Genomic DNA, 20,425 nt, shown 5'->3' with positions numbered 1-20,425 from the left:
TACTGAAATACCAGCAGCACTTTAAATAAATAAAATAAATAAAAATAAGGACCCAATCTTCTATTTACTAAAAAAAATGCTTAGTTTATCTCATTTCCTTTACATTCCATAAAACATTTCAATTAACTTTTGAGTTTTGTTGGGAAAGATCAAAATCAACTTCTCCATATTGGGAAATGAGTATGTCTAGTGATCCTCAAAGTAGAAAAGGCGGCAATTTGAATTGTTTGCACTTTTTTATCTCTTATCTCCTGAGTCTTTAACCGGACCTTGGATAAAGGACAGTGACACCTTGCTCTCCAGTTTATCAATATTATTTGTATTTATTTTATTATAGAGAGCAGCCCAGAACATCTAGATCGAAATACTGTACACAACCCAACTGTGAACTTCAGCTAAAAACAATCCTATTTTTTTCTTTAACAAATGTATATCTGCAAATTATATTTGTGTGCATATGTGTATATGTAAATATGTATGAGTATATACATACTGTCCAGGAACAGGAACAGGTACAGCACTAATATTGAGTTAAAATGAGAAGTATTAGTGACATTTAATTATCTGAACATATACAGATTATCTGTATCTTACACCTGTACATATTCTCAGATGGAAAAACCCTTTTCATAGAAAGTTAGATTCAAGAAATATCAATCTACAGTATACCAAACATAATTCTCAAGGGAGTTGATTTCAAAAGATGGATGTACTGTAGAAAAAGGGCCCCTCCTGCATGTCTGAAGAAGAAAATCATGAAAGCCTTTACTTGTGTGGTTACATTTGTAATGACTATTCTGCAAATCGGTCTTACTCTGCTTTAATTATAAAATATAGCATTACTACTTTATGCTGTGCTCAGAAAACAGAAAAACAATTTGGCATTATTTTATAGCAACTGCAGTCTTTAGGTAATTTTCAAGGATAGTTCCATGTAAAGTGTAGAGTAGTGTTACAGACAAGACTAGTTGTAAAATAAGCCATGGAGAACATGTAATGGTAAATGGTAAACTCAAAACAGTCTACCTGTAGAGAAGCAAGATTCAGTAAAACGTTTCAATGTTTATAACATTATACAAATAAATTATTCATATTCTTGTATTGGAACAATAAATAGACATTTTAGAATGCTTTATTACAAGCAACAAAGTTCCAGCAAGGCACTTTAACATAATAGCAGCAACAATACTACAGTACTTTACCACTAAAAGTCTAATATATTATTCTAACTATTAGGATTTCGTACAGCAAATTGAATGTGTTTTAAAATCAGAACAATTTTGACATTCACATAAAAGTTATTCATGAAATCAGTGGGATATAAGCAAAACTGAATATGAAAGATGAGGGCAAGGGGTATACCAATTCTCTGAAAAGTATGTTTTCTGCTACCATGCAAATGAGGTTTTTGAAACAGGTCTAACCATCCCTTGTCCCAATGTTAATGAACAGGAAAGAAAACCATTTGAACAGCTGAGGGAAGCGAAGGATAATCTTCAGTGCTTGTGTAACGTTTAGGAAATGCAATGGGGTTCTTGGGAACAAGAGAAAAAAATGGCTGTTACTTTCCTCTTGCTGTAAAAGTGAGAATGTTTAGAATGAGGGAACATCAAGATAATGGATAATCCCTTTCCTGTGGAAAATACGAAGTGACTGGCTCAGAAGACAGAAAAACTGCTACGAACAGTCTTAATGATTTAGAAAACATAACCCTAGCTTTAGAAGTACAAACTCCTGGGCTAAAATGTTCATCTGCAGCCACCATTGTAGCAAGGCTCCAAATTTTGGATTGAACAAACTCTTCCAGCTGAGAAAAGTGGTTGTGTGGTACCTGCAATGAGCCCTTCGAGAGTGATGGAGCAAAGAGTGCAACTTTGATACCCATTCTGAGGAAAGAGCATGAATCCCTTGCAAATAGGCTCTGAGAGTGAAAACATGCCAGAAATTATGAGCTAGGTCAAACAGGAATGAAACGACATGACGCACAAATTAATTTCTGCAGTTTACTGGAATACAAGACTACAAACAAACTGGCTAGTGCTCAACAAATAAAAAAAAAACAGAGGTGCTGCACTGATCCCAGCACACCTCAGAAAACTATTGAGTTCAATGTTGGGAAGTCTCTTGAAAGCCAAAATCAATTCCTCAGTCTTCTGATAGGAAAGGCAAAAATCTCCAACACTTTTTGACTGAGAAAATATATCAATAAACAGTCTCAGGAAGAAGGAAAGTGGTCAATCTCAACTGAATTCTTCAATGCCTGAAAGGACAAAGGGATACAAGAATGACGGGACAGGATCAGATCAACAATACAGAAATCTCTTGAGCAACCACCATGTTACATCAAGGTTAGATTGAGAATTTTAAAAACCCAGTGGCAAAACATTTAGGTATTGCTGCCAAGAAAACCAAATGAATAGGTCCATTGTTAAGTCTCCTGCTAATTATTTTTCAAATTTGTATCCGCACACTGCCAACAAAACCAGCCTATGCACGTGGCAGTTTCTTAACAGAAGAATGTGTCAATGGATTTTCTTTTTTTTTTAATGTAAGTCTGCCACTGGAACATATCTTTGTGCAATGTAATGGGACTGGGAATATTTTAAATCCTGAAGAATCAGGATTATGTTGCTTATAGCTTCATGCTTGATGGTACGAAAACTGAATCAGGCAAACAAAGGGAAAGAAAAAGTAATGTCATTTTAAGCAGCACAATCCTGAGACAGGGAAAGGAAAGGCTATTTCATTAAAGAAAAGTTTTAAGGCAACATGTCACGCAACAATGTTGCTGCAGTAAGAGTTCTTGACCAGTTGCATTTCCAAAAAATGTAGACTAGAAACATCTTTTTAATTATTTCTTTTATCAAAGAATTCAAGTAATTTTTAAAAACAGAGTATGAAAATTGAATTAACTTAACGTAATAACCTAACTCAACATACAAATGTACAACAAATTAATGCTCTCCAAAGATCATTCATAGATTTAGTTTAGATAGACTTATCACACACGTTTATATAGTAAAATACTACTGCAAAAGGTAAGTATATGAGTATTTTCTTGATTTTTCCAAATAATCCTTTTTTGGAATAGGGATAGGGATGAGGTAGAGTGTAGTATAGTGTAGTGTAGTGCAGTATAGTGTAGTGTAGAGTAGAGTAAAACAGAACAGAATTCTTTATTGGTCAAGTGTGATTGGACACACAAGGAATTTGTCTGCGGTGCATAAGCTCTCAGTATACATAATTATCAGTTTCAATCATTAATCATAGGATACAATTTTCTTTGTCTAATGACTTTATTGTACCTTTAGTACCTTCACATGCAATCAACTTTCTGTAAAATTTATTTTTTAACCATCATACTGACAATAGCTGGGATAGCTGTAATTTTGTAAATATAAAGATATAGATCTTATGCTTACATCCCAGTCCTACTGTGCTTATGTGTATTATTAACATATTCACTATTTACAGAATAAATACTGAAGATCAATTTGAGTATTTCATATTCAAAGGAAATATTTCATTCAAATTCTACTAAAGTTTTAACCATGCAGACAAAATTCTCAGTATTCTAGTTAGTAAAAAATTCTTTTGAAAATAAGATTCTAAAATCAATCATGGGTTTATAACCAGATTTTTCTACAGTTATGTTTTTCCACCAATAATATGGAAGTTAAGATAGATCATGGGTGATGAAATTCAGAATATCAGGTTCTACAACAGAAAGCGTATACTGACTTATTAAAAAAACTTTTATCAAAGGCAAACACTGGAGGTACTGTACATAAGATAAATAGAGAATAGGGTCAATTTTACATTTTTAGATGTTGAGAATCAATAATATTTGTACTCCTAATTACTAGTAATCATTTTCTAATACATAATGAAGAATGAACATAATACATAATGGAGAATGAAGTAACTTCAAGTAATAAAAATAATCCTTTTAAAAAACCTGAAGAATGTAGACGCTGAAGTGTGCTACATGGAATATATCAGAAAACAACTCTTTCTCCTTGGGTTCGTTCCCACCAAAGCATGCTATTTAATGTTCCAAAACTGTCTTCTTCTTCTTGCTCTTTGGCAAGTTCCACGAAAACCTACAAACAATACAATTTTTTTATATGCAACAAATTATCTAAACTCTTTTGATTGATCAAAGGTAGGTGGTAGAGGTCAGTATTCATGAGCCTATTTGTTAGTAATTATGGCATATGGAAAAATTTGACTTGGCATGTAAAACAAAAATATGATGATAAGTTTAAATTAATCAATGAACTTGTGACTACTTTCATATCTGGTGCAGAGATGAAAGTCAAGTTTACTTATGAATGAAATGAGTAAAATCAGAAATTCAGAAACTATAGATAAGTGAGTATCATTTCAATTATTGTTGGTTTTATATGGAATTAGAAAACACATGTATATAAGCATTAGTAAGTATAATACAGGAAAATTATTTGGAAAAATCTGAGTTACCTGTTCAAGGGTTGCTTGAGAAAAGCTGTACTCTTCAATATTAAAGGCATGTTTTGCTGTTTAAAAGAATTTAAAAAACTGTTAATTGTCATTGAAAGACAGGTATCAAAATATTCGATATTAAGATACTTTTCAAAACAACCAATTCCATCTGATGCCAAAATCATTGAACAATTAGATCATTCCAAAAGTCCATGCACATGATTTATTAAATTACTAAAACTACTAATTGCTGAATTGAGACCAAATCAAGTTTTGTGTGTACTCTTAGTTAATCTGTTGGAGTGCTTTTCTCAGTTGGAAGTTATTTCAATTAACAGGAGAAATTCTGTTGGATTTATTTTCCTCTTCAAAGTCTCTTTGGTGATTTTGAAAAGCAAGGGGAAAAATCAGCAACGGTGTACTAGTGTGGAACTGGTTTCCATTCATGGATGTACTTAGTCAAGCACTGTTTACAGGTTAAAGAAAAAAGAATGTTCATTTCTCAAAACACACCTCTGTAACAGTTTTAATGTTCAACTAACTTGTCTACACAACCTGAGAGCAAGTCAGAAAGGCTAGAAATTAGCATATGCAGTCCTTTGAATTTAATCACCATAATGTGACTGGGAACATGAACACAACATCTGTCTGCAATATATTAAAGATCATGTGATCACGTGGCTGCTCTGTGCAGCTGCTTCACAATCCTGCAGATACAGTTGCCTCAGTGTGTTGCAGATAGGTTCATGCTTCCATGCACTTTATGAGACTGAAACAAAAACAGTTTAAAACTTCATTTGTTTCAATCTATATATATAAAAGTGAAATACCACTCATGCGTCATCATCACAAAATCACAAACAAAGCAAAACGACTATCACAGCATTAGTATTTCCTATATTATTATTAACACACTCTGATGCTAAGGAGTTCTACTCCTCCTCGCCACCTGAGAAGAAATATGTTCCAAATGCAAAATACAAGCAAAGGACAGGAGTTTCAGTTTCATTTTTAGTTTCACAGCGCCGAACAGCTTTAGTACAGAATAGTTGAGCTAAGCCACGCCCAGGCTCCTTGCTGTCTCCTTGCTCACAGCAAATACTGTTTCAGTTTCCCACCACCCCTCAACTCTCTCACACACTGACAGGATGCTAGCCAGATGAATACCAATGGATGCTGGTAGGCAGAGGCAGAATTTTTTTCCCCTTATTTTCCTCCTCAAAAACTAAGCCCAACTACATAGTTTTGTAGCAAAGCATGGGTATCGAGCTAGTAGCTTGATATATAGTAAACGGAACTGACTGAGCAGAAATGGATGAAACCATGACATGAGATGGCAAAATGATGAGGATGGATTATTAAGAAAGTGAAAAGATTAATAAAGAGACAGACATTCTAAGATTATCAGTTCACTTAGTATTCTGCTACCTTACCTTCCTCAAGTTTGGAAAAAGACAGGGCAAGTGAGTGGACATCTTCCTTTGGGATTTTGTATGATAAAATTGACCTAAAACTGCAACAAATAAAAAGAAAGGAAAACAAGTAGTTTGAATAATATTAGATTTAGGTATATTAATGTAATGTGATTAGATATTTCATCAGACACCAGGATTGTACAGGAGGGTCAATGACTTCAAAATGATAGAGGCAACCAACAAGTGAAGGCCTGCCCCCTTTTAATATGTGTTGTACATTGCACACAAATGCAAAAACAGTATGTACAGTCACTCATCATTTTGAGAATATTGACCTTGCCTATGGACATCACTGATAAATACAACTGTTTTATCTTTGCTTTATCCATTTATGAATAATAATAATAACTACTTATTAGATACCTTCATTGAGATATAGTATAAATCGGAAAGACAGTGATTACAGAATTCCATATTGTATACTAAATATAATTCATAATTTAATAGCCAAACCAGTAAATAAATGTTCATCACTGAAACATGTTTAGAAACAATGCACTCTAATACAATTGACCATATGCTCATTGCATAAAACCAGAATTAATGTAAAACTGCCAAGATTAATGGATGGAATAATCAGACCGTACACCAGGGCTGTCAAAGTCCTGGCCTGTGGGCCAGATGCGTCACGCACTAGCCATGCCCATGCCTTGTTTAGCAAAGGCGGGGAAGTCTCAATATGTCACGTGAGGCCGACGTGACGACACGAGTTTGACACCCCTGCCCTAGACTAACTGGCAGTCATATAAAAAAGCTTTTCATCCCCCTTGAAAGGCCAATAAACTTTATAGAGATGAAAAGACAAAATGGGAACTGATTACAGAATTGCAAGGCTAGGATCCTGAAAGAAGCCAAAGACTACAATTCTGAAGGGAGAAACTGAAGGATGGTCTGATGCAAAGGAAATAAGGAGTAAAAAGGATTGCCAGGGTTAAGATAGATATTGAGAAATTTGTGACCAGAGAGCTCCAAATATAAGTACCAATGGTTTTAACTGGGTGTTGGTTCAAATAAGTAGAGCCTTTTGGTACAGAAGAACCTGAGCCTTTTGGTGCAACAGAACGTAAGAAGATTGGGAATTATTCAGATCATTGCACATGGAACTATGCTAGACCAAGACCTAAAGAGGACACAAAGAGGAACACCTGCCAGAAGACTTGCAGTAATCTAAGAGTACATAAAAACTACAGCAACCACTAATAAAGCTATTCTCTTCTCCATTGTTTGCCATCCTCTTCCTACAATTATTCATCGCAACTTTGTTTTTATAATATTTATCTTTTCATTTATCTTTTTATATTTTTGTAATATATTTTGTCTGTTATATTTATAATTTTTGCTTATATTAGGTCATTGAACCGCACCCAGAATCACTTTTTGTGAAATGAGTGGCTACACAAATTTGATAAATAGATAAATGCAAATTAGTGACCCTTGCTCTAAGATTACCAAATGGGTGTTCTGAGATGGGAGGCTGTAAAGAATTGATAAATAAATACAAATAAAGCCAGCTGATCATCAATAAAAAAAACTTTGAGGCTGCAAGTGAAAGAAATTAAGACACCCAAGGTCCCTGGAGAAAATAAGCGAAGACACAACACAGAACAAGAAGGATAATCAGGCCAAATATGATGTCTGACTTATGCATATTCAACTGGAAATGATGGGAAGACATTCAAGAGGAAATGCTAGTAAGATATGGGCCATGCATTGTCATCAAGGGTCACAAAAGACCAATAGACAAAGCATTATCAGGGTATCAATGATACTGAAAACCCTACCTGTAAATCAAGAAACTGATAAATAAATAATCCAGTTAATCAGGGAATTTGAAGGATAAATAAAACAGAATATAGGACTGATCTCTGAAAGACATTTAATATAAATGGAAATTGCTGAGAGTGTAGTCCACCATGCAGTATTGCAGAGGAAGGAGAAGACAATTTTTATATCAATCATGCACATTGGCAATGATGCTCAGGAAGCATAATTTAACCAGCAATATTTGGTGGTTGAGACTGTCAAATACTGCCATCAGGTCCAAAAAGGACTGGCAATAGCAATAAAATGTTAAGATTTTAGCATGAATGAAATATCATTCAGTGTTTGACAAAGTGTTTTCTTAGTTGAGTCCCTGGCTGAAATCCTGATAGTTATAGATTAAAAATGTCATTAGAAGACAATAAAAAATCAATTGTGAGAGGATACTCTCAGAAACCTCAGATCAGAAAAAGGAAACAGAGACCGAATCCAGTAATCTGAAGACAAAGAGGGATCCAAGGAAAATTTCTCCAATAAGGGCAAAAAAGAAACATGCTTTAATATATATATATATAAAAAAGAAGACAGCTAGTAGATGAAATGGGCATTCACCACTTTATTAAAGGAAAAAAGTCCCGAGTCCTTACAAGAAAGAGAACAGCTGGGAGACAGCACACTCTAGTTTAGTAGTGGATAATGCTAATAAGGGGGGAAACTGGTGAGAAGTCCTGGTTTGAAAAATGAATGACAGCTTGAAACAAAGCTTGCTTTGTCTCTTGCAGGTGATGAGAATAATTATCCAAAGTTTCTGCATCTGGTTGGAAGAAGTTCTCTCCAGGTGCTTTTCTGGCCTATTGGCAGCCATCTGAAGGACACCAGGTCAAGTAACTGGCACTAAGATTGAAGGATGTTGAAAGCCTTTCCAAGGCTTACTCTCTGTCCCATCATAGGCTAAACAAAATTAAGGCTAGGCTATTTGAATTTCAATTTACAAGGACAAATATCCATTTTCATTATCATATTTAGAAACCACCCAACTCCAAGATGTAGTTGAAATGAAACTTTCTAAAAACCCTTTAAAACTAAAATAGCCTTTATCAAAAGGTTAACAAGAAATCTGAATTTCAGACATAACAATCAAAACACTATAAAAGGAGCTTAGAACATAGATACTTAAGCAAAAAGTATTACAAATAGGAAACTATGAGGAATGGGACTGTGAAATGATCCCCACTAATCCTGTAGTGAATGACTATACAGGTACACACAGATGGCAGCCTCTATTTTAGCCTTAGTGAAAAGACTGTACATCTCTAGGTAAGGGATGAAAAATTAAAAACTACAATAAAATCCTATCAATATAATTATCCTGTAATATTAGACCTGCATATAACAGTTCTAAAATAAATAAGTATATTTGTACAATATATACAAATGTCAACATTTATCATTAAGATTCTAGTGATTAGATGTAATTTTCTATTATATATACCGAAAATTACAAGAAACACTAAATATGGATTATATGAAAGACATTTTGTCCTTGGAGACTAAATGCTCTGCAATTTTTAAAACATCCTATTCTTCCTTTGGACACAAAACCAGTTTCTTTCAGGACCATACTGTGAACGGACCATGTTACAGCTGGACCAGCATGTTCCATAAACTAATTATATAATACATTTAATTTCATACATTAACTGGTGAATCTAAAGTAGAAGTTTGGGCTTCTCAAATTGCATCTTTATGATTTTTTTTAAAATTGATTAAAACTTAGAAGTCAAGATTTTACCTAGCTGATAAAATCAGATCAGATTAACTAATGGGAAGGGCCTAGAGTGAATTAAGCACTACTGTAATCAAGCATGTCGCCATCCATCCATTATTCTCTCTAATCCTTATGCTGAGTGTAATGAGACAGCTCTAGTATGAGAAGGAATTGATTAATAGCCACTTGACTTGTAACAACAGCCTTTTACCTTTCCTGAGGTCTTCCATTGGGAAAGATACGCAAAACTGCCCTTTGGAGCTGTTCCTTCATCTGTAAATCTGGAACTTCTTTTAATTTCATTTCTAAGAAATATCCTTTGCCAAATTTAGTCTTGAGGTGTTGAACTGTACCAATGCACCTATCAATTGTTTGGGGCAGGAAGAAGAGAAAAGCAGGCAAAAATAGATTTGATGTTAAAATCACTGTTGGTGTTAATTGTAAATTTGGTTTCTTTTTTCCCCAATACCTCAATATCTAGAGAAGGTACCTCAATTTTCCAGACACCAAGATAGCCACTCGATCACACACAGCTTCTGCTTCTTCCATGTAATGAGTAGTCAGAATAGCTGCTCTCTTTTTACTTTTAAAGGCTGCTCGGATGGCTTTCCTATCAAACATAATAGATACTCAGGAAAAAAATAGTCTTGCTAAGCCAGCTCTTCTTTATATCATAGAGTCCCAATCTGATTAGTGTAAGGAAATACATTAATCTTTCCCAAAACTAAAGCTGCAGCTAGGAAGAACAAGTGGGAACTAAATCCAGGTAAAATGAAGCTGCTGCTGGTAAGAAAATAAATAAATAAATAAATAAATAAATAAATAAATAAATAAATAAATAAATAAATAAAGTTCTGTTCTATTTTAGATATCATTGCTCATCCCTTGAAAGAGTAAGTTTAAAGTCTGGAAATGCTCATTGCTCTTCAACTCTTCCAAATATAAATAAATGATGGCTAAGGCAAGGAGTATTATTTATTTATTTGGTTTCTATGTTCCTCCATTCCAAAAAGGTCTGAGCAACTTTCAGGAAATAAAAAAGAGATAAAGCCAATTAAAAAAATACTTAACAATTAAATATAACCAAGCTGTTATGCCACAATTCATAAATAGAACTCACTTTGTTAGGTACAAGCAACCATAGCTACATGTAAGAGTTCAAGTTGACTGACTGACTGACTGACTGAGTGAGTGAGTGAGTGTATGGCATGTGTTAACCAGGAATCACTGAATGGCTGGCTGCCTCTGAAAGGAATTTTTGGGGGCAGTGTTATCTTTACCTGCAGGACACCTGAATGCCGGTAAGCAGTCAGGAGGCTCTTTTCTTGTCTCTCCACGGTTTATTTGGTCACAGGAATCAAGCCGCCAACTGCTGACCTCAGCGGTGGCACAGGCCCCACATCTTACCACGTAAGCCATCACGGCCCCATTACTTTATTATATTGTACCTATACAAGAATCTCCCCTGACTCTCCCTTCTTTGGAAACAAATATAAAGTTCCTGAATCTTAGGGAAGACAGTCCTCCATCTCAAGGCTTGATCCCTCCTCCTTGTCTGGCTAGTAGTTGCCGAACACACATCTTCAATAAACTCTAATAAAAATAGTTTTTATGACTCTTTAGAAGATTAATTGGGAGGTCCCCCCAAAACAGGGAGTAAGCTGTTCCACAAGGGACAGGGACTATTTATTTATTTAGAAATTTTATATTGCTGCCTATTCCCACATGGCAACTCAAGGCAGCTTACAGGAATATAAAAACTATCATTGAGAAAACTTGATAATGGGGTTCCTGCTGATAATATTGTCTTATTCAGAAAGCCTTCTCTGACTGTGTCAAGCAGGCAAATTAAACTTGGAGAAGACAGCTTCAGAGAAATTTAAGCCCTGAGCCATAAAAGTAATAGTTAGCCCCCTGAATTGCACTTGGAAGCTAATCAGCAGACAATGCACCTCCCATAATAGAAGCATTAGATGGCCAAGTCAGGATGCATCCATAATTCCTGGGTCGCTATATACTTATGTTATTAGGTATTTCTGCTACTTTTTACTAGAACTTTGCTAATTAATAAGGTGAGTTAAAAAATTGAGTTTACAGACAGGGATGAGGAATGGAAAGAAGATGTGTTTTATGAGATAGTGATGAGTTTTTTTTTAATAAAGCCACTTTTGGACTTTTTGTGAGAAAGTAGGGAACACAATTTTTATTTTGGGATTTATTAGAATTATACAGAATTATAGAAGTAATATGAACTATCATTAATTTTAGAGTGAGAGTTAAGATGTATTATTTATATATGTACCAAAGAAAGTTGAAAGCCATTTACTATTTTCTTTTTCTTTCATATTTATCTTGCTTTTTCGTCTTTATTTCCTGTTTTCTTGCTTTTAGTTTACTTTTTGTTTTCAAAATTTAACAAAATCATATTTTTAAAAGGGGGAATACATCCGCACCTCATCATTATCATGGCTGGTTGCATAATCAGCCAAATGTTTAGACTGGATTTGTCATTTTTATCCACCTATCAAATCTTTCCAAGGACCTGGGATAGGCAGATCTTATCTGATAGTGTTAAAGGTATCAGTCAGAGGATGTAAGCTGTTCCAAGTAAAGCTGCCTTTTGCAACTGATTGATGGTTATTTTGTCAATGCCAATGGTGTTCCAAGTGGTGCTCCGGCCATTTTGGAATTGCACCCAAGGCACCTATTACTATTGGTACTACCTTTGCTTTCTTTGCTCTTATTTCTAACTGAAGGTCTTTGTATTTTGTGATTTTTTTTCCAGTTCTTCTGTTCTGCTGCAACATCCACTATCCAGCCTTTTTCGTCTCAAGTCTGCAATGTTATGTGATGAGTGCTCTTTGAATTCTAAAGTCCCAGAGCACTTTAGCTTCTTCATTTTCTATTACTTTGTCTATTTTTAGTGTCAGCAGTTCTCTCTTGCAGGCAAATGGTATTATTTGCAGATATTCCAATGCACCATAATTGCTATTTTGTCATGCCATTGTTTGTAGGCAATCTGTGCAATCTTCTTGCAGAAGCTAACTTGGCAATCCACTGTTTCTTCCATTTCTGTACAGAGATGGCATTTGAAATCTGTTGCTCAATACTTTATCTCATTTATTCTCAATTATGAGATGTAGTCTTAACTCCCACATCCAAGTTATTGCTTTTAAAAAGCAATTTACTAAATTTTCTCCTTCAACTTGAGCTATAGCCATTAAAAAGAAATCTTTGAGTGAGGTTATGTGAGTCTGTCTAACATTAGTATCCTCTAGCCATGTTTTGCTTTTTGAAAACTTATTACTGAGCCTAAATTAGCTGATGGGTATAATATTCTTAGGCTACAATATTTTTCAGAGGAAAAAAGATAGCAGTTCCCTTTAAACAAATGCTGCCTAGTGATATTTTAAAAACTATGATCCTGCATGAATCCATGAAACTGAATCAAGACCTCTGCAATCTAAGATTCCCCAAATTTATTAAACTGGACAGTAAGACAAAAATGATTAAGAAGGCAAATGGTAACTAGGAAAGGTGAGCAAGGATGATAGCAGCATTTGAATAAATGGAAGTTATGCCAACAATCTGGAAATTTGTGGTTATTCTTGTAGAACCTCTGCAGCAATAGGACCTGCATTGTACTATATGTCATAATAAATGTGTTATTTTTCCAAACTTCCCAACTGAAAATTATTATTCTATTTTAAATTTTATTGATGTTGCCATTTTCTATTTCAGGGTTAGAGAACAGATTCTCTTCCAGTGGTGAATCCACCAGATTATCTATGTAGAATGAAGAAAAGCTCCCTTTATCAATTGTCAGAGTTTTATATTCTGATGCCTTCCCTGATCACAATGTTGGGTGCCACCCAGTCAGACTGGCACTACTGCATTCTCTAATCTGCAATTAATTTTACACCTTCAAAGAGCAAAGAGAAACCATGAAGAAAATAAGGAGAGTTGACGCAATTGTTAGGTAAGAGAAGTTTCTATCTCTGTGTATTGTTTATGGCTATTTGTTTTGAAAGTGTTTTGAAATACAAAGGCCATTAGTCTTCATAAGATCTGTTAGGCTAGATGTTTAGACCTAAAGACATATGGGGAGAGAATAGAAGCCTTTTTCTGCTTCTTGGGATCACAACTTTCCAATATGTTCATTTTTGTTTCTATTATGAGCATTGTCTTTGTGCCAAATTTGTTATGCCTAAGTTATTTTTTATCAAGAGACCCTTTAAAGGCTATAGAGTGAATCCTTCATTAACCACTACCCACTCTGACTTGCTGTGCAACAGAATAAATATATTTAAAGTAAATAAATGGTTGTGATTTCACATTAAATTCTTGGTATCACTTACCACATTCTTGGTATCACTTACCACATGTGCTGTTTTGCTTTGGGGTCCATACCAGTAGATGGTTCATCTAGTAGAGTAATGTGAGGACTACCAAGCATACTTAAGGCAAAACATAGCTAAAAAGAGAGACCAAGGTTGGGGGGAAACACATCAATAATGGTTATTTATTTTAGGTAAAGCGAAAACAAGCAAAAAAAAAATCACTTCAAGATGCAGTGCATCCATACAAATTAAAGTCAAAGCTTCAGAAACTCTCAAGATTTTCTACCTCCTCTATTTTCAAAGAAACAGCAAATTTCATTTTATGTAACAGAGCACATGTAAAGGAGGAGATTTAAATAACCCGATGGCAGTTTTAGTTTTATTCCTCCAGACAAAAAGATATTTGGGATACTATCTTACAATACATTTATAGCCATGATAAAGGTTAAGGGGAGGAACATTGTTCTCTGCTTGCATAGTCAAAAGTGTATGCCATTATTTGTTATTCACCATAGCATGAATAAGAAAGTTAACTCTTTCAGAAGAAAACCAAACCTTTCGTTTGATTCCTGCTCCAAGTTTCTTTACTTTTTTCTGTAGTTGCTCCTTAAAGTCAAGTGCACTGGAGATGCTGGAAAAACAAAAGACCTCCCTCATTTTTTGAAAGGGTATACTTGTAAGCAGTGTAAACAAAAAAGGCCCCAATCTCTTGGTCTTCCACAAAGGGATCAAAATCTTGGTTCTGCGGCCTTGCGTGGGGACCCACAGAGAATGCAACGGTGGGGCTGGCTAGTCCTATGAGAGCCCCCCCACCATGCATTATAATAACTAATGTTAAATGTCCATCTTAGAATTTTTACCCTTTTGATGTTTACCCTTTAAAAGTTTTAATCCTATTTTAATGTTGATTTTTATACGTTGTTTTATTTATTACATTTGACATTGCATATCACTGAGAGTCTCTTTTTGAGGGATATGGGTGGTTTAGCAATATGAAAATAAATAAATTGCTCTGACCCAGATCCCCAAACATGACAAACCCTCTGTATTTAAATCAATGGTTCCTTTATTAGGAGCACCAGCAGCCCCGGCAAAAAATTTTCTCTCTCAACGCAGGCTAACCAATCTGTCTGGCAGGGAGATGAATAGTCGTCTGCCACATCTATTCATCTCTGCCCCCTGCCGTTGATCCCCAGAGGGTGGGGCTTTGCAAGTAGCGGTGGCTCTTCCTTCCCCGGGATCGACCCACAGATTTCCACTACTCTCCTCTCTGCCTTCTGTGCATCCATGCATCAGTCACTGGATCCAGCTATTCCTCCTGTTTCTCATCAGCCACCTCCAGACCTGGGGGCTGTTGACTCTCCATCTGAGGGCTGACGGACGGCCCAGGCTGCACCTCTCCCTCTCTCTCTTTCTCTCTGACAACTCCATTCCCTGTCCCCGCTTGGAGCTCCCAGGTTGCCCTGGTGCTGATCTTGACCACCAATGCCTCTTCCTCATCTGATTTGGCTGCTGGAGGGGCCGGTGGCCAACAGGGCACAATATAAATATGAGATATCTTTATATTCATGTTTTTCATCATACTAATTAAAGGGCTGAGAAATATCAAACAACAATTTTAACAGCAAATAATGGTTTCAACTATCCAAAAAAGTCGACAGTTTGGACAGTTGACACTATGATGTCAGTACATGCTAATGAATGTATTAACATGTATTAATGAATTTTTAGCATGTATTAATGAATTATTTTTCTCCATTAGTAGTGTCTTACCATTTTATGACTTCTTTCAAGTCACTTTCATTCATTCCTTTGATCGCACCATATATTTCAAAATGTTCCTGTAATGTGATTTCAGGCCAAAGTGGGTTTGTCTGTGGACAGTACCCCACAAACCTCATGGAATCATCCTCATTATTATCACCTGAATTGAAGTCTCCCATCAGCACCTGTAGATACACCGTTGTTTTCAGATGATGATTCTACTTAATACACCAGAAGCATTTAAAAGTTATCATATGAACACCTTACTGAAATGGTAATAATAGGATATATTAGCTCAAGATTTCAGTTCTCTTTAACTAGTGTGGTATAGTAGTTCAAACAAAGGTCAAAGTTTCAATTTCCACTTTTCCACTGAGCCCCCTGGGTAGATTCTTATCAGTCTATTCTATAGGATAGCTGTTCTCCAAATACAGTAAGATGAAGGGTGACTGAAGACATGTGATCTGGAGTTCCTAAGAAGAAAGGATGGTTATAAGTGAAATATATAAAAAGAAAAGGGCTGAATCCATCCATCCATCTGGATAGCTCTAATTCCTAATGGGGTTTAGATTTGGGGACATTTCTGAAAAGAAAATGATATATGATTACACTCCACAATGTAGCCCTTTACTATTATTCCCTTCCCCAATTTTGTTGAAGTGCACATTTTTGTAGTCAGGTCATTTTATTTATTCTTGTTCAATTCAAAGTATATCAAAGTATACAATGACCACAAAAAGAGGATAATATGAAGACAAATACATGAAAAGCCATCAGTAGGCACATCACTGGTAAGACATATACTTCCAGTGCTATTCTTTCATCATTCATAATATATAAAATATATATATATATATATGTATGTATGTATGTATGTATGTATGTATGTATATGTTTTCTTAAGTTTTCGCGGGTACTTACATGTATGGTATTCAGCTTTGTTCGGGTATTTTCCCATGTCATTATAGTTGTACTTTTAAAGTTGTAGCAGCATTTCGGCAGAATCTCATCTGCCATCATCAGGCTTCTGTATTGTGTTCGTCAGATGTATGTCTGTATGTGTACATATATATGTATGTATGTATGTGTGTGTATATATATATATATATATATGATTAAAATCAATTACCTGGCCTGAATTTGGTTCAACTTCTCCCACCAGAATATTTATTAGCGTACTTTTTCCAGCTCCATTTGGACCTAGCACTCCCAGTATTTCCCCTAAGGAAAAAAATATATCAGAGTCTGCAGTTTTTGCTTGGCAAGATTATCCATCTTTTTTTTTTTTAATGCTGAGTCCATCATAAATAATTTTAACACTAACCTTTTTTAACACATAGGGATACACAATTAGTTGCCACTTTCTTTATTTTTCTTCCAAGAAGAAAATCACCCTTTTCATCATATTCTTTCTGCAAACAGTGGACTAAAACCGCTGGTTTCTAATGAAAAAAGAATGCAGAAATTACATCTGAGCTAGAATGAATGTAAAACATTACTTTAAATGGACAAAAGCTTAGTCAGTAACCTGGTTCTTCTCAATTAGAACATAAAAATGAATGTACATAGCTAAAACATTTCAGATTTGGGGGGGGATCACTATCTCCCCTTTCCTACACAATCAATATTGAACAAAAATATTCTTTATTTACATTGTGTGGGAAACAGGCTTAATTATGTTTCCCAAATTGGTTGTGGTTTCTGCCACTAGGAGGTGTGGTCTGAACAATCATAGGAAAAGCATTCTTATTTCCCAGTTCCTGCTATATATCATTGTACAGTGGATCACAAAGGAGCTAAAATGAAGAGATCCTGGAATAGCAACATACAAAATGTACAGAGACAGGATAAATACACTAATAATACTTTGCACAAGAACAGCAACGAACTATTTTTATTTTTCTTGAATGCAGAAAGAAGGGAGTGATTTTGGGGGGTGGGGAGAGAATATATTGGTTTTAGGTTTCTATAAAATGTAACCAGGCCCAGCCTCATAGAATGTCAGTTTCTTCATCAGCTGTTTCCAGGCTACCTAAGCAAATTACCCCCTTTCAATCCTGGTTTGCAGTAAGGAGAGAGCGCTATGTGGGGATGGGAAGATTTACCTCCTCACAGCTTTGACAAGTGATCAGTTCTTTAACCCTCAGCCTCTCTGCTGTAACATCTTCATCTTCATTCTCATCGTGCAGCACATCCGGGAGTTTCCGGGGCTTGGGCTTCATAGGTGTTCTGAAAACAGTAAAAAGATTCATTCTCTAAAAAGGTTCTTTGAACAGACAAAAGAAACAGGAAAATGTTCCATGTAATATTTAAAAATAAGGTAAGTCAGCTGCAAGAGCCCTCAAATTAGCCTGTCCTTAATCGTAAAACATTCCCAAGGGTCATCATGTGAGGAACAATTCAACACAACAGGAAAAAAAGCTACAGTTGCAAGTCTGCCCCTTTGCTTAAATATCTGTCAGGAAAAAGAAAAAAATTCAGATCACATACTTTAAAGCAGTGGTCTTCAAACTTGACAGCTTTAAGACTTTTGGACCTCAACTCCCAGAATTCCTCCTCCAGTCATGTTAGCTCTGGAATTCTGGGAGTTGAAGTCCACAAGTCTTAAACTTGCTAAGTTTGAAGACCCTTGCTTTAACGTCTAGGAGGCTGTTATATTTAATGAAAGATGATCAATGGAAAAGCTCAGGAGAAACTAGATCTTATGTAAAAATAAATGGTAATGCCCATTAATTCAAATGAAGCTGTAGAATGAGTGATGATCAACACAAGGATATTTGCAGATTCACTACCAAACAATTTATAAAACATATGATTAGCGGAAGGCATTCACAAATATATTAGCAAAGGACTGGAAAATTGCATTTAAAAATATTGGGAAATATTTTTTAAAAGAGATATAGGGGGTCCTCACTTAACAACCACTTGTTCAGGGATTATTCCAATTTGTGATGTAATCTTTATGATTGGGTCCTGAGTTTTTCCCATTGTAGATGCCCAGTTGCATGGTTGCCATTTGTATCCTTTTTTCTTGGCTTCAATGGGGATGCCGCCAGGTAACAAAATGGTGACCAAGTGATGTTCTCGCTTAACGGCCCGCAGTAATTTACTTCATGATGGCAACCTGGAGTACTGGGACTACTGTTGCTAATTCACATCACATCCTGTTTTATGATCATGTCACTTAGCGACGGCAAATCTGGTCCCAAGCCATCATCAATTGAGGATTTCTATTTTTCAAACGGCCATTCTGCTATAGTCTGGAAGCAACTTACACATTCTTTTTTCTATATCTAAGAATGTGTGTTTTCCTTGGAATTATATTTTGGATTTTAATTAACAATTCAAGCTTTAGTGCAAGGAACTGACTATTTTTTCCAGTCCTTTTTTCTTTAATACCAGTTCAATACTATAGTTAAGCTATATGTTTCCGGTTTTCCTTTTGATATTTTTTTTAATCAGATGCAAGGGTATAGACTTCTAAGCAGTAAATCTGAAATATCAAATAAAGCAGTTATGTATGTATGTGTGTATTTATTTATTTATTTGGACAAAAATTTTCTTCAAAAGGTATTTGAAATTTATCATTACCTACTGATATTTGATACTAGGATATTACATTTTCTTATCAGTTATATACCAACCTGAAAAATGGATCTTTTCTTACTGACTTCCCCCCGCACTTCATTTCAAGATAACGCAGAAGAAAGAGCCAAACTACACATTGCAAATATGGCTAATATGAAAAAAAAAACCATGTTAAAACTTCTGTTGTGCAAAAAAAAAAAGAACAATTTGTAAGCAAATACAATAGAAACAGACAACTGAAAACCACTGCTTAGAATGCCAGCTGCTTATGATAGGATGTTTTATAAAATAATTCACTGTAGCAGCCAATTACAGGTAGTCCTTAACTTACAACCACTCATTTAACGACTGTTCAAAATTGCAACAGCACTGAAAAAAATGACATGACCATTTTTCACACTCAAAACAATTGCAGCATCCCCATGGTCAAAATCCAGATACTTGTAATTGGCATGTATTTATTATGGTTGTAGTATCCCGGGATCATGTGATCACCTTCTGACAAGCAAAGTCAATGGGAAAGCCAGATTGACTTAATGACCATGACTCTAAGTTAACAACAGTAGTGATTCAGTTAACAAATGTGACAAGAAGAGTCATAAAATGGGGCAAAACTCACTTAACAACTGTCTTGATTAGCAATGGAGATTTGGGGTTCAATTGTGGTTGTAAGTTGGGGACTACCTGAAGCTATGAGATGTTGTACTACATTTTAGTTTTTTCTTCCCAACAATCTTAGTTATTGCTTTGATTTAGAAAGATTAAATCATTTGGCTTCAGGACATTTGAAGGAATGTCCTCTTTGATCCAGATCTGTCAGTACTTTACATTCTTACCCAAAGTGCTGTTATAAATCTCATGCACAAAAGAGAAAGGGTAAGTTTTGGTTTTACAATATATATATATGTATATTTTCATCTGGTCTTTTAATGCTATTGGTTATTGTTTCATCTTTAACATTCTAGCTTTTAAAATCTTATTTATGGTGATATTCTTGTGTGTATTATTTTTCTAAGATGCTGTTTATTATATTTTGCCCTAGGTTTCTGTTAAATGTGCACTTCATAAATAAAAATGCCTGATTCCATCCATTACTTATACCACAATTCTACTCTGCCCTAATAAAGCATAAATTACAATTACTATAATGGATTGAGAGTCCATTTTACATTCTATTATTTCACTTGTTAAAATCCATGTCAAAGCTGAATAATACAATTGTGATGGCATGCGAGAATGACCTTGGGCACAGCCTGGGCAATGCC

The 20,425-nt window shown here is 35.2% G+C and overlaps 1 protein-coding gene across 3 annotated transcripts in view; it reads right to left on the bottom strand.

The window, feature by feature from the left end:
* Positions 1 to 1,116: 1,116 nt before the first annotated feature.
* Positions 1,117 to 20,425, bottom strand: part of LOC113436985 (cholesterol transporter ABCA5) — a 68,137-nt gene continuing 48,828 nt past the window's right edge. For 2 of the 3 annotated variants that reach the window (XM_087925024.1, XM_087925025.1), the window contains 12 exons: positions 19,217 to 19,308; positions 17,678 to 17,801; positions 16,897 to 17,014; positions 16,702 to 16,793; positions 15,582 to 15,757; positions 14,364 to 14,439; positions 13,848 to 13,942; positions 9,959 to 10,078; positions 9,680 to 9,829; positions 5,898 to 5,977; positions 4,483 to 4,538; positions 2,531 to 4,103 (listed from right to left, as the gene is read on the bottom strand). In XM_087925024.1, coding sequence (XP_087781150.1) covers positions 3,999 to 4,103; positions 4,483 to 4,538; positions 5,898 to 5,977; positions 9,680 to 9,829; positions 9,959 to 10,078; positions 13,848 to 13,942; positions 14,364 to 14,439; positions 15,582 to 15,757; positions 16,702 to 16,793; positions 16,897 to 17,014; positions 17,678 to 17,801; positions 19,217 to 19,308 — 1,284 coding nt within the window. In that variant the 3' untranslated portion in view covers positions 2,531 to 3,998. Of the gene's footprint in view, positions 2,261 to 2,530; positions 4,104 to 4,482; positions 4,539 to 5,897; positions 5,978 to 9,679; positions 9,830 to 9,958; positions 10,079 to 13,847; positions 13,943 to 14,363; positions 14,440 to 15,581; positions 15,758 to 16,701; positions 16,794 to 16,896; positions 17,015 to 17,677; positions 17,802 to 19,216; positions 19,309 to 20,425 lie in introns of those variants that run through there. The other variant, XM_026701711.2, reaches the window with a different exon arrangement.

The sequence above is a fragment of the Pseudonaja textilis genome, chromosome 2 (genome assembly GCF_049901715.1).
Source record: "Pseudonaja textilis isolate UNSWEBS1 chromosome 2, rPseTex1.2, whole genome shotgun sequence".
Classification (NCBI taxonomy): Eukaryota; Metazoa; Chordata; class Lepidosauria; order Squamata; family Elapidae; genus Pseudonaja; species Pseudonaja textilis.
Note: the sequence above shows the minus strand (reverse complement) of the source record. Positions and strands in the feature narration are given on the sequence as shown.